At 43.1% G+C, this 19,147-nt stretch overlaps 2 protein-coding genes across 3 annotated transcripts in view; one reads left to right on the top strand and one right to left on the bottom strand.

Moving 5' to 3' along the window:
- The window catches only part of KIF15 (kinesin family member 15), a 95,564-nt gene extending 88,439 nt beyond the window's left edge, over nt 1–7,125 (bottom strand). The window contains exon 1 of the mRNA XM_033212298.1: nt 6,958–7,125. Coding sequence (XP_033068189.1) covers nt 6,958–6,976 — 19 coding nt within the window. The 5' untranslated portion in view covers nt 6,977–7,125. The remainder of the gene's footprint in view (nt 1–6,957) is intronic.
- Nucleotides 7,126–7,170: 45 nt separating this feature from the next.
- Nucleotides 7,171–19,147, top strand: KIAA1143 (KIAA1143 ortholog). Of its 2 annotated transcripts, none has more exons than XM_033212296.1 (3): nt 7,171–7,342; nt 14,763–14,907; nt 15,579–19,147. In XM_033212296.1, exons 1-3 carry the CDS (start codon nt 7,235–7,237, stop codon nt 15,788–15,790), a joined length of 465 nt encoding a protein of 154 aa, XP_033068187.1. In that variant the 5' UTR covers nt 7,171–7,234; the 3' UTR covers nt 15,791–19,147. The 2 variants fall into 2 exon arrangements, with proteins under 2 accessions (XP_033068187.1, XP_033068188.1); XM_033212297.1 differs by having other exon boundaries at nt 7,178–7,342; nt 15,527–15,814.

Raw genomic sequence — 19,147 nt, 5'->3', positions numbered from 1 at the left:
AGGTCCCTAAGAAAAAAAAAAAAAAAACTGGATCTGAGGGATCCAGAGGCAGATGGTAACAGAAGTTAAAAAGCACAGCACAGGTGAGCAAGACTAATTCCTGCCAATTAAGCCAAGCATGATGTTTCATGGATAAACATCATGCTAGTATCCATGACATAAATGAGGTCTAGAGAACTTGAAGGCTACTGACAGCAGGGGAGATAGGGCATATGTGGGTAAGAGTGGATATTTCCACCTCCTAGACCCCCCCGTTAACATGGGGGAAAGTCGCTTTGACATCCATGGGTAGCACCCTGTGATGGTCACCGGGTCTTGGGGATAAAAGGACAGAAGAAATAAAGACGCCTCGCTTTCTCCCTCCCTCACCCACCCTCGGTTTTCGCTAGGAAGAGAAAGGAACCAGGGACACCTGCTCCCCTCTTTCTTGATGGATAGCCATTCATCTTCAGTCTGTCCCATTTTGAATGCATCCTGAACCCCTGGGACTCCTTCAAAAAAACACCTTCTTTTTTCCTTTTCCTATTGTGTCCTCTCTTCACAGATAGGTAATTGTGTCTCCTTACTACAGGACACTCCCCTCGAATCCATTCTCTAAACTGCGAAAAGTTAATTTCCCAAACCTTAAACTTGAGATTGGTTTAGGATTGGGCTTGGGGGAAGGGAACCCAGAAGACTGACATGCCGGCAAAAGAGTAAAAGTTTTTTTTAACCAATCGGGCTTTTGGCCTCCCTCTCCCTGTGCAAACCAGTAAAAGGCCTCGGGATTTTCAAGCTGTCCTTCCCCCATCCTTGTTTTGTTTTGATACATGTTTTCTAATAACCCAGCATGTCTCTTCTTGCCTTCAGGCTATCAAACTCCAGTCATGCAACTGGAGCCTCAGATAATGGTCCCTTTTGCCAGGAACCCTTAGATCAGCCTCTTAGGGAGATCTGACTGCCATTTTCCCAACACAGCACCCCCTGTCAGCAGGAAACAGTGTCTTTGTTCTTATCTTTATTCTAAGGGCAGTTAGATGTACTCTTTAGAAGGGGGAATGATAGAGACAGGAGACAGCCAAACGCGTCCCAGGTCATTGAAAAATTCTGTCCCTTAACACACACGCAGTAAGGAAAATAAATCAACGTGGAGTGGCTCAGACTAAAGGCCCACATGCACACTCCGGGAATGGAGTGGAGCCACTGGGAATTTGCACCTTATGCGGGGGAGAAGCCTGGCCTCTTCAGCTGGTGTGTGGTGACCTGGTATTCAATCTGTGAGGTGGCAGCTTGTTGGCAGGACACACTTTTGTTCACTGAGGGCCTCCTTTTAATAAATTCCACTCTCCTCATCTTTCAATGTGTCCGCGTGCCTGATTTTTCCTGGGCATGCAACAAGAACCTGGATTTTAGCTGAGCTAGGGAGCAAAATATCCTGCATCAATGGTTCTTTCTTTTTTTTTTTTTTTTTTGAGACGGAGTCTCGCTCTGTCACCAGAGTCACCATGCCTGGCCTGTTTTTAAATACTAGGTATAAATTGATGATTCACAAATTTAAACCTTCTTCCTGGACTGCTCTCCTGAGCTCCACACTCTTACAACTTATTACCTATTTGATATCTCTAACTGGATATGCAGTGGGCAATGAATCAAATTTAATGTGTACAAAACTGAGCTCCTGAACACCCCACCTCTACCCCAAATGTGTTTCTATATCTCCGTTAACTCCATCTTTCCAGTTGCTTAGGCCAAAAACCATATAGTCATCCCTGACCCTGTTCTTTCTCACTCTTCAAATCCAATCTCAGCAAAGCTTTGGCTCTAATTTCAAAATATACTCACAATCCAACAGCTTCTTGCTAAATCCACTGCCACAGTGTAGAACCAAGCCAGCAACATCTCTTTATTGTGTTATTACAACAGTCTCTCTGCTTCTCTTTCTGCCCCACTCCCATCTTTTCTCAACCTAGCGGCAGAATAATTCTGTTAAAAAAGAAGTCAGAGATTGACTTCTGACATGACGTTATAAGGAACTCCACTGACCCACTCCCCAGTGAAACTGGTGAAATTTAAAAAAAGAATATTGGCGGGGCGCAGTGGCTCACACCTGTAATCCCAGCACTTTGGGAGGCCGAGGTGGGCGGATCACGAGGTCAGGAGATTGAGACCATCCTGGCTAACATGGTGAAACCCCGTCTCTACTAAAAATACAAAAAATTAGCCAGGCGTGGTGGTAGGCACCTGTAGTCCCAGCTACCCAGGAGACTGAGGCAGGAGAATGGCGTGAACCCAGGAGGCAGAGCTTGCAGTGAGCCGAGATCACACCACTGCACTCCAACCTGGGCAACCGAGTGAGACTCTATCTCAAAAAAAAAAAAAAAAAAAGAAAAGAAAATTAAAGCCTCTGGAAATGTTCCCAAAGGCAAACAGCAAACAAAGAAACATCCGTTCAAGAACATTTATGAAAATTCATCAAGAAAGGTGGTCCTGTGTTATTTGAACCAAGATTGCTCTCTTCCTCCCATCTCAGCAAGGCAAACACTGCACTGTAGATTACAGCAGCCAAGAAATAAGATCCCCCTCCAGCTCCTAATTGCAGGGGTGTCTTCCACAGAGTAGCAGGATGTCAGTGTATCATTGTGTCTCCAGCTAGCTACCTGATGCTGAGATAAAGTCCTAGACAAGTGTGGTTGAGAGGTGAGGGCTCTCTCTTCTCCCACCCAGCCCTCATCTTGCAACTGCATGCTGAGAACACTGGGGCCCTGATCATCCTTGTCCCAACTCATTAGGCAGTGGTTCCACACAAGGAAAGTCTAGAAGACCCGAGGCTGCTGCACTCCCCACCTTCCCCACAAAATGCTCAGCAACTAGAAAAGGTATTACTCAGAGACAAGACTGCCATTATCCCTACCCCCAACTCTAGTGCCCAGGCTCAGAGATTTTGCCTAGACGAAGAATCAGCCCATAAACAGATAAATCCTATTCTCTTCCCAAATGAGCTGAATTCATTTGCAACAGAGCATAGAGAAGTTCAAACGTGGCTAGGTGTGGTAGCTCATGCCTGTAATCCCAGCACTTTGGGAAGCCAAGGCAGGCAGATCATTTGAGGTCAGGAGTTCGAGACCAGCCTGACCAACACAGCGAAACCCCGTCTCTCTACTAAAAATACAAAACAAAAATTAGCTGGGCATGGTGGCACATGCCTGTAATCTTATCTACTTGGGAGGCCGAGGCAGGAGAATCGCTTGAATGCAGGAGGTGGAGGTTGCAGTGAGCCGAGACCACGCCACTGCCGTACAGCCTAGGTGACAGAGCGAGACTCCATCTCGGAGTGGGGTGTGGGGGAAAGAAGTTCAAACCTAAGGGCACTCTCAGGAACAGTGTAGGTTTTAGTGAAAGTAATTAGGAAGACATTCAAGATACAAGCTAAATTGTAGGCCTGTTCGCTTGCCAGAAGACAATGGGGATATAAGACAACTAGGAGTAGCTACAGTGGAGTCACAAGAAATACAAAAGACAACCTCAGAAACTACTCCTTCAATGGAGCAAGAATTGAAGTAGTTTGTAAGACAACTTATGCCCTTGGACATTGTTAAAAAACAATAGAGCAATCAGCTAACAACTACTGGAGTTTCACAGCTGTGTGCAGTCATGGAAAGAAAGAGATCCCTACCAAAACCACTGTGATCCCAGGATAAAGGTGGGCATATCCAAAGCTGTGCTTTCCTGAGGAGCAATATCAAAGGCTTAACAGTATAGGAGGGAAATAGACTTCACTAAATTGATCCAGCCAGTTGCTAAGCAAATACACAAACAAACAACAATAAGAAGCCCCAGAAGGTAGGCTGCCAGCTCTTCATCTCTGCAGAGATCTCTGTAACTGATCAGATGGAAACTAATTAGAAGGATACTGATCTGCGCTTATGTGGAACTTTCTGGTAAATCGAAAAGGAACCCAAAGTAAAATGTTTACTTAATAAAAAAAGAAGCAAAGTTAATGAGCAAATAGTGAGATAAAGTGAAATTTAAAACTACGCAAATGTAGATAGTTCTGGCATTATTTCTAATTGAGATCTAAGGAACCATCACTGAGAAGTGCTAGGATTTGAACAAAGGCATGCTAAATCCAGATCTCCTACTCTGAGGCTGGGGCACAAGTACTGCTTGAACCCAGGAGGGGGAGACTGCAGTGAGCCAAGATGGTGCCAGTGCACTCCAGCCTGGGTGACAGAGCAACACTGTCTTTAAAAAAAAAAAAAGAGCTGGGCACGGTGGCTCAAGCCTGTAATCCCAGCACTTTGGGAGGCCGAGACGGGCGGATCACGAGGTCAGGAGATCGAGACCATCCTGGCTAACGCGGTGAAACCCCGTCCCTACTAAAAAAAATACAAAAAACTAGCCGGGCGAGGTGGCAGGCACCTGTAGTCCCAGTTACTCGGGAGGCTGAGGCAGGAGAATGGCGTGGGCCCAGGAGGCGGAGCTTGCAGTGAGCTGAGATCAGGCCACTGCACTCCAGCCTGGGCGACAGAGCGAGACTCCGTCTCAAAAAAAAAAAAAAAAAAAAAAAAGAAAGGGAATTGTATATTTCACTTTTTCATTTCTGATTTCACAGTCAGCAACTCATGGTGTCAATGTCACTAGAGATAGCCTTCATGGGGCCGGGTGTTGTGGCTCACACCTGTAATCCCAAAACTTTGGGAGGCCAAGGTGGGCAAATCATGAGGTCAGGAGATCAAGATCATCCTGGCCAACATGGTGAAACCCCGGCTCTACTAAAAATAAAAAAATTAGTTGGGCGTGGTGGCACGTGCCTGTAATTCCAGCTACTCGAGAGGCTGAGGCAGGAGAATCTCTTTTTTTTTTTTTTTTGAGACGGAGTCTCGCTCTGTCACCCAGGCTGGAGTGCAGTGGCGCGATGTCGGCTCACTGCAAGCTCCGCCTCCCGGGTTTACGCCATTCTCCTGCCTCAGCCTCCCGAGTAGCTGGGACTACAGGCGCCCGCCATCTCGCCCGGCTAATTTTTTGTATTTTTTTAGTAGAGACGGGGTTTCACCGTGTTAGCCAGGATGGTCTCGATCTCCTGACCTCGTGATCCACCCGTCTCGGCCTCCCAAAGTGCTGGGATTACAGGCTTGAGCCACCGCGCCCGGCGAGAATCTCTTGAACACGGGAGGTGTAGGTTGCAGTGAGATGATATTGCATCACTGCACTCCAACCTGGTGACACAGCGAGACTCTGTCTCAAAAAAAAAAAAAAAAAAAAAGCGTTCAGGGCACAAAGTAAAAGTTGTACAGACCACTGCATGGGCTCTCTTCTCCCATGTGTTCCCACTTCATGCTCCAGGTCTCTAGGCTGCTGGGAAAGCAAGAAGCACTTTACCTGGGAAGTCATCAATCTCAATTTTGCCAACAAACTTAAGGGAGTGGAAAAGTTCCCCATGGCATCACCACCATCATAAAGGGGAGTGCTCCCACCACTTTAGGAAAGGCTCTCAAATTTGGTTTTCAGACAAGAGCCCTTAGTCACATACATATATCTCATTAAATAAGCAGATACTTTACTTATTTAACAGGCATCAATTTTTTTTGCTTGAGTCCAGATCCATAAGGTGGAAACAAAGAACACACAGTATGATTGTTCAGAAAGCAGGATGAACATTTCTCTCCAATAAGGTACCATTTTGTGAGCTCATAGTCCTTGAATACTGAAAATGATGAAGGAAAAGAAGTATTTTAGATGGAAAAAGGTAGTATAAAGAGGTGTTCCAATAAAGGTGCGATCGACCTAAAAGGTTACTGAAACAACAAACCCATCAAAAACAACTATAATTGACAGAAAGGTAGAAACATTAACGCTGTTGGAAAGCTCAAATGACAGAAGTTCATAAATTCTTAATCATCTGATCTAGGCCTCTCCTCATTACCATTCACACCACTCACAAAGATCCCATTAAATCAGCTCATAATCAGGTTTACAAAAACAAGACTCCTTAAGAGATGTGGCAATATAAGAAGTGGCGCACGTACACAGCCACAGCAAAAGACTACATTAGTGAAAACTGTAGGGTTTATCATAAGCAAAAATGACAGTGCTCTCCTCCGTGAAAAAGAGAAAGAAATCGGGGCCGGGCGCGATGGCTCAAACCTGTAATCCCAGCACTTTGGGAGGCCGAGACGGGCGGATCACGAGGTCAGGAGATCGAGACCATCCTGGCTAACATGGTGAAACCTCGTCTCTACTAAAAAATACAAAAAACTAGCCGGGCGAGGTGGCGGGCGCCTGTAATCCCAGCTACTCGGGAGGCTGAGGCAGGAGAATGGCGTGAACCCGGGAGGCGGAGCTTGCAGTGAGCCAGGATCCGGCCACTACACTCCAGCCTGGGTGACAGAGCGAGACTCCATCTCAAAAAAAAAAAAAAAGAAAAAAAAAAGATATCGGACGAGTCTCCTTTAATTGAAAATAGAGACTGTGAGAACACAGACATTATTGACATCTGTGTTTTAACATTCCATTTACTTAAGGATAAAAGAGAAAGAAGTGTTTGGAATATAAATAAACTCTTCCCTATAGGAAGGTCAGAAATGTGGAAATACGCAGAAGCTGGTGGGAGCAAAAGCCGATCCTGAAACAAGGATATCTAGAGAGGTAGCCCTGGTCGGGATGTGGGAAGAGGCCTGCGAAGAAACAGCAGAACTGAAGGAAAGAAAGGGAAGAACGGCAGGTCCACTGCCCATCCCGAGCGCCTACAACTGCGCTAGACTCCTAGCATGCGCACAGGACACAGAAGGAAGGGATGACCTTTTCGGCTAGCGTATTGTCTTTCAGCGACAGAGAGGGATTCCGAAACGCCCCCGCCGGTCACTCAGCTTCTGCAGTTCATGCCCAGCAAGAACCTTGCGGGCGGTCCGAGGTTGCCATCTTTTCACAGCTGTATTTGGGGGCAAAGATAGGGTAACGAAGTCTGGGGTCCAGACTTACTTTTGCAGCCGGGTGCCATAGCGCCCTCACCCCTCGATCCCGGGAACAATGCAGCCGATGTCTCCACCTCCCGACTGCGCCGCGCGCAACTGAATTCCGCCCGCTCAAAATGGCCGCGAATTTGAATTTGGCGCTTGTATCCGACGTTGACGCCCGAATGGAGGCCGCCATGTTGCCCGGCCTACGTATCAGGGGGCGTGGTCCAGTTGACGTCACAGCTAAGCGCCTCTGTGTCGTTGCGAATCGGTCGCGGAACCTGTCTTTACCTAGAGCTACCATGAGCAAGCGGAACCAGGTATCGTACGTACGGCCAGCCGAACCAGCGTTTCTGGCCCGCTTCAAGGAACGGGTCGGCTACAGGGAGGGACCCACCATAGAGAGTAAGGTGAGCCCTCGCCAGTCGTGTTACTTCGGAAGCGCGGCCAGCCGGCCACTTTCAACTTTTGCCTCTACTTGAAGGGTGGGTGCTGTCGGGTCCCTCTTTTCACCCGCGCTCGGCACCAATTCCGGTGGAACTCGGACCCGCAGCCTGGTTCTTTTCAAGCGCCTACAGACCCCTACGCCCAGGAAGCTCTGTAGGTTTCAGAGCGCTGCTGTTTTCCTGAATATGACCTTACATATAAACCGCCTGGTCCTTGGTACATGGTAAAGAAAGATCACTTTCTTTTCTCTTCTTTCTCTCTTGTTTACCTCAAAAGCTGTGAATTCGCAGGGTGACTTAGTTACAGCGTCGTCCCGTATTCCAGATAAGGACACAGGCCACTCAATCAAATGACCCCCGCCCCAACCGTGTCCTAGGACTCGAGTCTGGAACGTCTTCGGAGGAATGTCCTGAATCTGTTTCTATGCTTTGTTAAGTTAAAAAAAAAATTAAAAAAATATATAGAGAAGGTCGGGCACAGTGGCTCACGCCTGTAATCCCAGCACTTTGGGAGGCCAAGGCCGAGGCAGGCGGATCGTGAGGTCAGTAGATCGAGACCATCCTGGCTAACACGGCGAAACCCCGTCTCTATCAAAAATATAAAAAATTATCCGGGCGTGGTGGCGGGCGCCTGTAGTCCCAGCTACTCAGGAGGCTGAGGTAGGAGAATGGCGTGAACGCGGGGAGTCGGAGCTTGCAGTAAGCTAAGATCGGGCCACTGCACTCCAGCCGGGGCGACAGAGCAAGACTCCGTCTAAAAAAAAAAAAAAAAAAAAGTAGGCAAAAGCCCTAAATATCCTAGGTCTAAATAGAAGAGGAGCTTCAGGAAAGAGCCACACCTGAGTACTGTTTAGGGCTGGAGGGATCAGTATTGAACACATGAATGACAAGAAAGCAAAACAGCTAAGTTGCTGATACCGAGAAAGTTTTAGTGGTCTAGATAGAAGAGCAAACCAGCCACAACATTCCCTTTAACCAAAGCGTAATCTAGAGCAAGGTCCTAACTCTTTTCAATCCTCTGAAGTCTGAGACATGTGAGAAAGCTGCAGAAGAAAAGAGTGAAGCTAACAGAGGTTGGTTCATGAGGTTTAAGGAAAGAAGCCATCTCCATAACATAAAAGTATGAGATGAAGAAGCAAATTATTCAGATCTAGCTAAGATAGTTGATGAAAATGGTTGCACTAAACAGGTTTTCAATGTAGATGAAACAGCCTTCTATTGGAAAAAGATGCCATCTAGGACTTTTTTTTTTTTTTTTGAGACAGGGTCTCACTCTATCGCCCAGGCTGGAGTGCAGTGGTGCAATCACAGCTCACTGCAGCCTTGACCTCCTGGGCTCAAGTGATCCTCCTGCCTCAGTCTCCCAAGTAGCTGGGACTACAGGCACGCACCACCACTGGGTAGGTAATTTTTGTATTTTTTTATAGAGACAGGATCCCACTGTGTTGCCAAGGCTGGTCTCAAACTCCTGGACTCAAGCAATCCTCCCACTTTAGCCTCTCAAAAACCACTATGCCTGGCCCATTTAGGACTTTCATAGCTAGAGAGAAGTCAGTGACTGGCTTCAAATTTTCAAAGGACAGGTTAACGCTCTGGTTAGGGGCTAATGCAGCTGGTGACTTTTAAGTTGAAGCTAATATTTACCATTCCAAAAATCCTAGGGTCCTTAAGAATTACACTAAATCTAATCTACCTGTGCTCTAGAAATGGAAAAACAAAACCTTGATGACAGCACATCTCTTTATAGTATGGTTTACTGAATTATTTTAAGCCCACTGTTGAGACCTATTGCTCAGAAAAAAAAGATTATTGCAATATATGACTGCTGATTGACACTACACCTGGTCACCCAAGAGCTCTGATGGAGATCTACAAGGAGATTAATGTGGTTTTCATGCCTGCTAACACAACATCCATTCTGCAGCCCATGGATCAAGGAGTCATTTCTATTTTCAGTCTTATTATTTAAGAAATAACAGCCAGGCACAGTGACTCACACTTGCAATCCCAGCATTTTGGGAAGTCAAGGCAGGTGGATTGCTTGAGCCCAGGAATTCAAGACCAGCCTGGCCAACATGGTGAGACCGCATCTCTACAAAAAATACAAAATTTAGCCAAGTGTGGTGGCATGCACCTGTGGTCCCAGCTACTTGGGAGGCTGAGGTGGGAGGATTCCCTGAGCCCAGGTAGGTTGAGGCTGCAATCAGCCATGATCGCACCACTGCACTCCAGCCTGGGTAACAGAGCCAGACCCTGTCTCAAAACAAAACAAAACGAAACAAAAAGTCAAAACCATTTGTAAGGCTACAGCTGCCATGGATAGTGATTCCTCTGATGCGTCTGGATATTGTAAATTGAAAACTTTATGGAAAGGTTTCACCATTCTAGACACGTTAAGAACATCCATGATTAATGGGAAGAGGGCAAAATATCAGCATTAACAGGAATTTGGAAGAGGTTGATTCCAACCTTCATGAATGACTTTGAGAGGTTCAGGCCTTCAATGGAGGAAGTAATTGCAGGTGTGGTAGAACAAGGAAAAGAAGTAGAATTAGAAGTAGAGCCTGAAAATGTAACTAAGTTGTTGCAGTCTCAAAAATTGAACACATGAGTTGCTTCTTATTGATGAGCAAAGAAAATGGTTTATTGAGATGGAATCTACTTCTGGTGAAGATGCTGTGAACATTGTTGAAATGTCAACAAAGAATTTAGAGTAAACTTACTTGGTAAAGCAGCAGCAGGTTTAAGAGGACTCATTCGGATTTTGAAAGGAGTTCAGCTGTGGGTAAAATGCTATGAAACAGCATTGCAGCATCACAAAAGAGAAATCTTTTGTGAAAGGAAGACTCAATTAATGCAGCAAACTTCACATTGTCTCATTTTAAAAAATTGCCACAGCCACCCCGCCTTTCAGCAACTACCACCCTCATCAGTCAACATCCATCAGCATCAAGGGCAGACCCTTCACTGGCAAAAAGATGAGGACTCACTGAAGGCTCAGATGAGCTTTAACGTTGTTAGCAATGAAGTATTTTTAAATTAAGGTAGGTACATCTTCCAAACTCCTGTTAATGTTGATATTTTGCCTCCTCCCATGAATCGTGGATGTTCTTAATGGGATCTAGATTTTTTTAGACATAATGATACTGCATACTTAATACTAACTGTAGTTAGTGTATAGTATAAACATAGCTTTTATGTGAACTGGGAAACCAGAAAATTTGTGTGACAGTTTATTTTGATGCTTGCTTTGTTGTGGTGATCTGGAACCAAATCTGCGGTATCTTCAAGGTATGCCAGTAGGATGAGTATGTGCTAACCCCATGCACTGTGCCAGGCTCTGAAAGGATGAAGAGATGGATCTCCAAAATGCCATGTTCTTTAACACTTCCTGCCCTATTTTCACAGGTCACCATCTCTCTGAAACCCTTCAAAGCTCTCCAAACAGTTACTCTTTCTCTGTTTTTCTCTTTACCTTATCTATATCTTACCTATAACAGTCATTTTATATTGCAACTACTTGCTTTCCTGTTTATCTTCACCACTAGATTGAACTCTTTAAGTTAGTGTCTTAATCCTTCCATATTTTCCCAGCACCTAGCACAGTGCCTGGCACTAAGTAGTAGTGTTGTATTTGTTAATGACTGTGCTTGTTACCAGGTTAGACTTCATGGAGGAGGGATATTTAGGTAGACGCTTGAGCATGGTTAGGTCAGTAGGTAGAGATGAAGAGAATGGCATGGGTAAAGGTGTAGAGATTTGAGAGTCATGGACTGTATGTAGAAGTATTAAAGGGACTAGTGGAGATGAGGTCATGTGGACTATTTAGTAAGCAACAGGGAGCCATTTTTTTCTTAGAGGTAACACAGGGAATGACTGATCCCCATGACTAAAAATAGGGATGATGACAAAGAGGATAAGGTTTGAGAAAAGGGACATAGATTCAGCAATGAGAAGACGAGACTCTCTCAGCTTTACTTTGCTTGAGGTCCTGGTGATGACCCTGTACACACAGTTGACAGCTTGAAGGTCACAGCTTGGAATGCTCTCTTAAGAGAACTTTGGGAATCCTTTCCAAGTAATGTCAGTGATTTTCGCTTATTTATGTACTCAAGGGAGTTTCCCTTAGAGAAGTACGCCATGTTTCAGTGTGAGAACCACTTCATTTTTAATCAGTTTGCAGTATACAGTATTCCCCTATTATGTTCCAAGATCCCCAGTGGCTTCCTGAAACCATGGATAATACTGAATTCTATATATACTATGTTTTTTCCATACATATATACCTATGATGTTTACTATATAAATTAGGAATATCAGCAGATTAGTAACTCATACTAGAACAATTATAACAATATACTCTAGTAAAAGTTATGTGAATTTGTTTGTTTGCTTGCTGTCTCTAAATATTTTATTATACTGTACTCACCCTTCTTTCATACTACAGTTGACCACAGGTAGCTGAAATTATGGAGCATGAAATTGAGGATAAGGAGGGGACTACTGTAGTCAGGATTTTAGTCATCTATTAACAAAAATAAATGAGTTTCATGGGAAATCATTCTGCAGTTAAACTAAATCATCCTATTCACTTTTTTTTTTTTTTGAGGCGGAGTCTTACTCTGTTGCTTAGGCTGAAATACAGTGACTCAATCTCAGCTCACTGCAACCTCTGCCTTTTGGGTTGAAGCAATTCTCCTGCCTCAGCCTCCCAAGTAGGTGGGATTACAGGTCCACGCCCAGGTAATTTTTGTATTTTTAGTAGAGATGGGGGCTTTCACCATGTTTGCCAGGCTAGTCTTGAACTGCTAACCTCAAGTGATCCGCCTGCCTAGGCCTCCCAAAGTGCTGGGATTACAGGCGTGAGCCACTGCGTCTGGCCTTATTCACTTGCTTGAGAGTTAATTCAGAAATGTCTTTGAACAGTCATCAGTGGCTGCTGCCACTGTCCTTAGACTATTTCTCTTGTTTTCCAGGCAGTCACATTTTAAAAAAAAGAAGACAGTCAGAATTAATTATTCTCAATTTAAGAAACAAAAGGAATGATTTTATTTCACCTTCCCATATTTTTGGCTAAAAAAACTTATTACCTATTTGTGATCATTTATTGGAGACTTTCAGAGAAAAATAGGCAGAAACTGATGAATAATCAGTGAAGTAACATGAATACCATTAAAGAGAATGTACTTGTCCAGTGATAGAGCAGACTTGGGAACTTTGAGATATAGTCAGAATGGCACAAGCAACTTGCCAGGGCTTCACGTAGTTCATCATTTTCCATTCTGTTTATCATTCATGAGTAGATCAACAAATATTTCTGGAAGTCCTGCCTCTCCAGAAGGCACTTGTCCAATGGAAACCAGCAGAAAAACATTGGTGCCACAGTGCAGTACATGCTACCTATGAGCTATGCACAGTGTAAGAAACAAGAGGAGGTGAGATTTAGGTAAGCACTTCTAGAGGCTCTGAATCTGGAAGGCAACTTGAGTAGGAGTTGGTCAGGGGCTATGGGGCTTAATAGGCAGTAGGAATTTGTTCAGAAACAGGGAAAGCAAAGGAGCTAATATATTTATAAATCTCCAAGTACTCAAACCTTGCCATGCCAGAGTCTAGATGCCATGAGAGAGTGGTACAGGATAAAGCTGTGGGCTGAGGCTAATTCTTGCAGGGCTTTGTTGCCTTGTTTGGGAGACAAGGAAGTCTCTATGAGAAGTGGAGTAATGAGTGATTGTGTTTGAATAACATGTGAAAATACATTTTGGTATGCATACCTTTCAACCCAACAGTTCCACCTCTAGTGAACTGTTAACATTACAAGTCTTGGCTGGTCACAGTGGCTCACGCCTGTAATCCCAGCACTTAGGGAGGCTGAGATGGGTGGATCATGAGGTCAGGAGATCGAGACCATCCTGGCTAACAAGGTGAAACCCTGTCTCTACTAAAAATACAAAAAATTAGCCGGGTGTGGTGGTGGGTGCCTGTAGTCCCAGCTGCTCGGGAGGCTGAGGCAAGAGAATGGTGTGAACCCAGGAGGTGGAGCTTGCAGTGAACCGAGATGGCGCCACTGCACTCCAGCCCGGGAAACAGAGCGAGACTCCATCTCAAAAAAAAAAAAAAAAAAAAAAAAAGTTCTTGTATATAAGTTCCCAAAAGTGAGCAAAACAAGCTGCATGAGGTTTTTTCATAGTAGAAAAAAGTCTGGAAACAAGCAAAATTTATATTTACAAGATACTGGTCAAATAAATCATGAAGTGACTATGTAAATGCAAGGCAGTGATTTTTTAAAAATCAGATAATTCTATATGTATCTTAAAGTACTGTGCAAAGATATTTTTTGAGTTAAGTTGTGGGAATGGGGCTCTTATGGTGTCTGACATTTCAAAAATCTGAATCAATTGGCAAAATATTACCATCTGTTACACATATACAGGGAGTACACGGTTTCTCTTATATTATTCTCTGTACTTTATGTTTAAGAAATTTCATGGCCGGGCGCGGTGGCTCAAGCCTGTAATCCCAGCACTTTGGGAGGCCGAGACGGGCGGATCACGAGGTCAGGAGATCGAGACCATCCTGGCTAATATGGTGAAACCCCGTCTCTACTAAAAAATACAAAAAAAAACTAGCCGGGCGACGAGGCGGGCGCCTGTAGTCCCAGCTACTCGGGAGGCTGAGACAGGAGAATGGCGTGAACCCGGGAGGCGGAGCTTGCAGTGAGCTGAGAGCCGGCCACTGCACTCCACCCTGGGCGGCAGAGCAAGACTCCGTCTCAAAAAAAAAAAAAAAAAAAAAAAGAAATTTCATAAATACGAAAAAAGCAAGTCACAGTAATATGTACAGTGTTGTTGGTATACAAAAAGTTTTATGTACTTGCATAGTTGTATAGACGTGGAAAATAGCTGGTGGATAGCCACCAAACTGAAGCTATTAGGAGGGGGAAAAGATGAGCAGAGGTGAGAGAGAGTCCATTTTACTTGCTTCTTTCTATATTTTGATGGTGTTTATTTCTTGTCTAACTCAGAGAAGAGACAGGTGAAAAGTGCTGATGAGGAGCAAACAACTGACATGGCACAGTGCTGCCCTGAGTAGGCTAGGAATGACAGCAGTACCCAAAGCAGAGGGTCCCTCACACTAGCAACTACAAGTTGGGTTGTGCTGAGATGGAAATGAATCCCACCAGACAGGCACTCCAGGGTGAATGGCAGTTAAACCTGTTCCCTTGTGTGGCAAGCTAAGTCTCTTTGGAGTTACCTTAAAATTCACTGCCCTTATTTACTCAATAAAGATACCCTTCTCGTGAATAATTACAGTTTCTCTTAGAGGCAGTGGTTCTGTTTGTCTCAAGATCAGTGATCTATACGCATTGCATTGTGTTTTTCCGTAGAGAATTCAGCCTCAGCCCCCAGATGAAGATGGGGATCACAGTGACAAAGAAGATGAACAGCCTCAAGTGGTGGTTTTGAAAAAGGGAGACCTGTCAGTTGAAGAAGTCATGAAAATTAAAGCAGAAATAAAGGCTGCCAAAGCAGGTAGGTCTGAAAGTAATCTGGTTTTTCTGACAATGTAAGGAGCCCGGGGTATGAAATTGTTTATTTTATTTAGTAGTGTGGTATGTTTCAAGGCAGCAGCTCCAGGTTCCAGCCTTAGCTTTGACACTTACCAGATGTGTAACCTTGAGCAAGTTATTGCACCTCTCAGCCTCAATTTCATCATCAGTAAAATGGAAATAATTGTACCCATTGGGTTGTTATCAGGATTAAGTGTGAATTTAAGTAAAAGCATCCTATTTTTTTTTTTTTTTAAATAGGTGGTTAGACTTACAAACCAGTTGATAAAGGTGTATTTCATTACTGCCTGAAGTTTGGTATGCTGTGTCGTATATTTTTCATTATTTCTGAACATTTACTACATTGCTTTAGGGGAAAATGCTGTAGTTCCAAACAATCACTTTTCAAAATACTTAAAAATACAACCTGATTGTAATTGGGAACTGGCAATATTATAGAATACGTTAGCCTGTGAGTTTTTATTAAGTAACTGCATGTCTTGAGGGCAGTTTAGCTAGAAACAATGGAGAAGACCAGACCGAATCAAATTCAGGGATATCCTTAAATACAATATGAGATTTTCTTGTTATTTGCTTCTAAGATAAAGGCAACATAATGAGAAGGAAGTTCTTAAAAATTCTGGTTTTGCTCAGATGAAGAACCAGCTCCAGCTGATGGAAGAATCATATACCGAAAACCAGTCAAGCGTCCCTCAGATGAAAAATATTCAGGTTTAACAGCAAGCTCAAAAAAGAAGAAGCCAAATGAAGATGAAATAAATCAGGACTCGGTCAAAAAGAGCTCACAAAAACAAATTAAAAATAGTAGCCTCCTTTCTTTTGACAACGAAGATGAAAATGAGTAAGTGTAAATATTTTGAATTTAGTCTACTTTGAAAGTATATGGAGTGTTTTTAAAATAACATTTTTTCCTATTATAAAGATACTACAAGTTCCTTATAGAAAGTTTAGGAAATAGAGAAAAAAATTTAATAAACTACATCTATTCATCAGTCAGAGGGGTATTGACCCCTCTGACTGAAAATGCCAACTCTATAGAAATTAGCTAGTATTAACATTTTGTTATTTCCCTTGTGTGGTTGTATATGTATGTAAATTATATTTTTAAGCAAAATACATTTTTTTGTGTGTAAACAAAATTTTATAAATACAGTTGTGTTGCAAATGTTCTTTGTCCTGCTTCTCACTTGACATTGCATTATGAGTATTCTTCCAGGTCAGTAAATTTCAAAAACCGACATTAATAGCTACAGAGAATTTCATAATCTCATTGTATCTTTTTCATTAGCAATAGCTCCACTTTGGGTGGGGGAGATGATAATGTGCCTTGTTAAAATACCTCCCTAACTCCTGCTAAGGGTGGCCATGAGACTCAGCTCTGGCAAGTTAAGAAATACAGGTGGAATTCTGCTTGATAAAGCTGCTGGGTTTTTTGATACAAAAGGACAGACTTGGCAAACATGAGCCTTTGCTCTTATCTGTTCATCCTACTTGGAATGCAGAGATAAAACCTGAGTAGCAGAGCCATTTTTAGACATAAGGAAGGCAGCCATGTGCTTTGGGTCATGTTAGTAAAAAGACTCAGAACTTGGCTCCTTGCTGACATGCCTCCAGGAGCTGCTACACCAGCTTGGATTGCTGACCTCTGACTTCTTGGTAGTGAGAAGAGTAAACACTGTGCTTAATTAGGCCTCGGTCAGGTTTCTCTTATATGCAGCCAAATGCAGTCCTAAATAATACAATAAATAACTGGTCAAACTGTTACTGGTGGAGGGTGTCCAGGTTCTTGGCATTTTGGACAAATAATTGGACAAAACGCACAAAGCAATGAATATCCTCTAGAGGTTTGCCATTGGTTACTTGGTATACACCCTATGTAAATGAAGTAGTGGCCCGTGACCTGTCTGATTGGTGCAGAAAGTGACCAATCAGAGGCTGAAGGGAAGTTAGAAAGTTATACTCCTGTGTAAAGGAAGACTTGGCCTATGACCAGTCTGATTGGTTGCAGGAGGGGACCAATCAGAGGCACTTACGTTTTTCATCTGCAATGCAGAAAAGGCAAGGAGATTGCAAAGGGAGTAGCCTCTCATCCTTTTGTTACTTAGGTATGGAGAGGTGGGGTTTCCTTTTGATTCAGTTCTAGGAAGTCAATGTGAATCAGCCTTAGGTTCGCTGCCTCCAGACCCTATTCTTCTGCCTCATTTTCCCCCTGAGAGAGGTGATCCTCATAAATCTTTATGGGAGGCTAAGAGACTGAGGGTCTTTCTTCTGTAACTGCTTCATGCTAACTTGGGACATACTCCCTACCTATTAGAGATCACGTAACTCTCACCCTGCTTTGTCTAGTGGAGACAGGGTAGCTTCTTGATGGCCGGTGGGGTGTTCACCTGAAACTGGCTAGAAATCTTGTCACATGATCATCTTACTTGGTGGTCTCTAGGCAAAGGGAAATGGATTTAGTTAAAAGATTTAACAAATATGATCCAAAAACCAAGGCAAGTATAATCATTAATAATGGGCTGGCCAAGGGAGGGAACCATGAAACCCAACTTAGTGCCCTTTAGCTGCCCCATGACCCGACAACTGTTACCATATTTTGGAGGCCCAGTCAGCTAGTTTTCAGGTGGTGTCCCTTACAAACCCTGATTGCTTGACGTCAAAACAGCATTCTTCTAGGAAAAAGACATAAGCCACCTTTTTCAGCGGCTAGGAAATCTAGTTCCCTTTGATTTTGCAAAGCGACCACTGCCAAGGAGCCTATCTGATTTTGTAAGGCGACAATACTTTGAGCAATGTCATTTAAGCTTTCCATAAAATCCTTGGACAAGCGTTGGTAATAGGATAGGGAAGTTGCAGTCCCGCTAACTCCTATTCCTACCCCTGCTGTTATTCCTAGCCCTTGTGTCTTGGTGGTTGCAGTTAAAGGTATAATGAGGGATTGGTTGTTGGGAGCTATATTAATTTCAGGACATACAAAGACAAATCACAGCAGAACCAATCTAACTTCAAAATAAGCTTCAGTCCTGTATACTTGGCCTGATTACCCACACAAAGTGCAACAAGAATCGTTGTCCATATAGACTCTCCTAGATTGGCTTTGCTGGAACATTTCACAAGGCCATTTCAGTCAAAGTCCTGAGAAAGTAACCGGTTTCTTCAATTGTGTCCTATTACAAAAGCAAACGTGGTTATTAACGTTATACAAACAAATACCATGAATTAAGAATATTCATAAATAGTTTACAAATTCTGGAGAAATTAGAATATATACTTAAAGTATATTTCAAGGCTATAAATAGTTCAAACTAAAAAGATTATTCAGACTGAAAAAACAAAAAGAATTAGCAATATTTCAAACAACAAAAGCCATACAAATTATTTCAGTCTTCCATTAGTTCATTTCAGTCCATTGTAATCAACTCCTGCTCTACTTCGTATTCATCTTTATGAACACATCAGCCTTTCAATTAGTGCCTTGGAAGTTTTCTGTCTAATCCAATGGCACACTCTCCAAAGTTATCAGAAACCTGCATTCAAGAGTTCTTTTCATGAACTCTTCCAAAGAAGTAAGCCTTGGACTGTAGCTGAGTATAAGTCTTTTTTTTTTTTTTTTTTTTGAGAAGGATCAAAGCAAAACATTAATTATGGATGACAAAAGTTTTAAGACAGCCATAAAGACACAGTTGACAAAGAAATTTGGTTATTTCTGTGGCTTACAACAATTTAACATCATCATTACAACATATATTAAGACATCAGAATTTTAGAAATCTCATAAAACCCTGGAACACATATTAACAACAAATCTCTGTCAGTATAACCCAAAAGAAGCTAAACACCACCTCACACTTGACAATGTTTCCTGTATGATTCTAACATTACAAATGAGCCTAATATATCACTCTTGGACTTCAGGAAGCCTGATATCTAAAAAGTTAGTTTAAGGTCAAAAGTTTTCGAATTAACTTTTTTCCATTAGTATGCTCATATTTTTCTTACTAATTTGTAAGTTACGTAATTTATCAATTTTTTGTTGTTCTGTTCCCCAACCTCTATGTCAGATAAAGAATCACCCAGGCCAGATACAATGGCTCATGCTTGTAATCCCAACACTTTGGGAAGCCAAGGTGGGAGAATTGCTTGAAGCCAGGAACCTGAGACCAGCCTGGGCGACAAAGCAATACCCCTATCTCTACAAAAAA

The sequence above is a fragment of the Trachypithecus francoisi genome, unplaced genomic scaffold (assembly GCF_009764315.1).
Source record: "Trachypithecus francoisi isolate TF-2019V2 unplaced genomic scaffold, Tfra_2.0 Lachesis_group0, whole genome shotgun sequence".
Lineage (NCBI taxonomy): Eukaryota > Metazoa > Chordata > Mammalia > Primates > Cercopithecidae > Trachypithecus > Trachypithecus francoisi.
The sequence above is the reverse complement of the archived record's forward strand: the minus strand, read 5'-3'. Positions and strand labels throughout refer to the sequence as shown.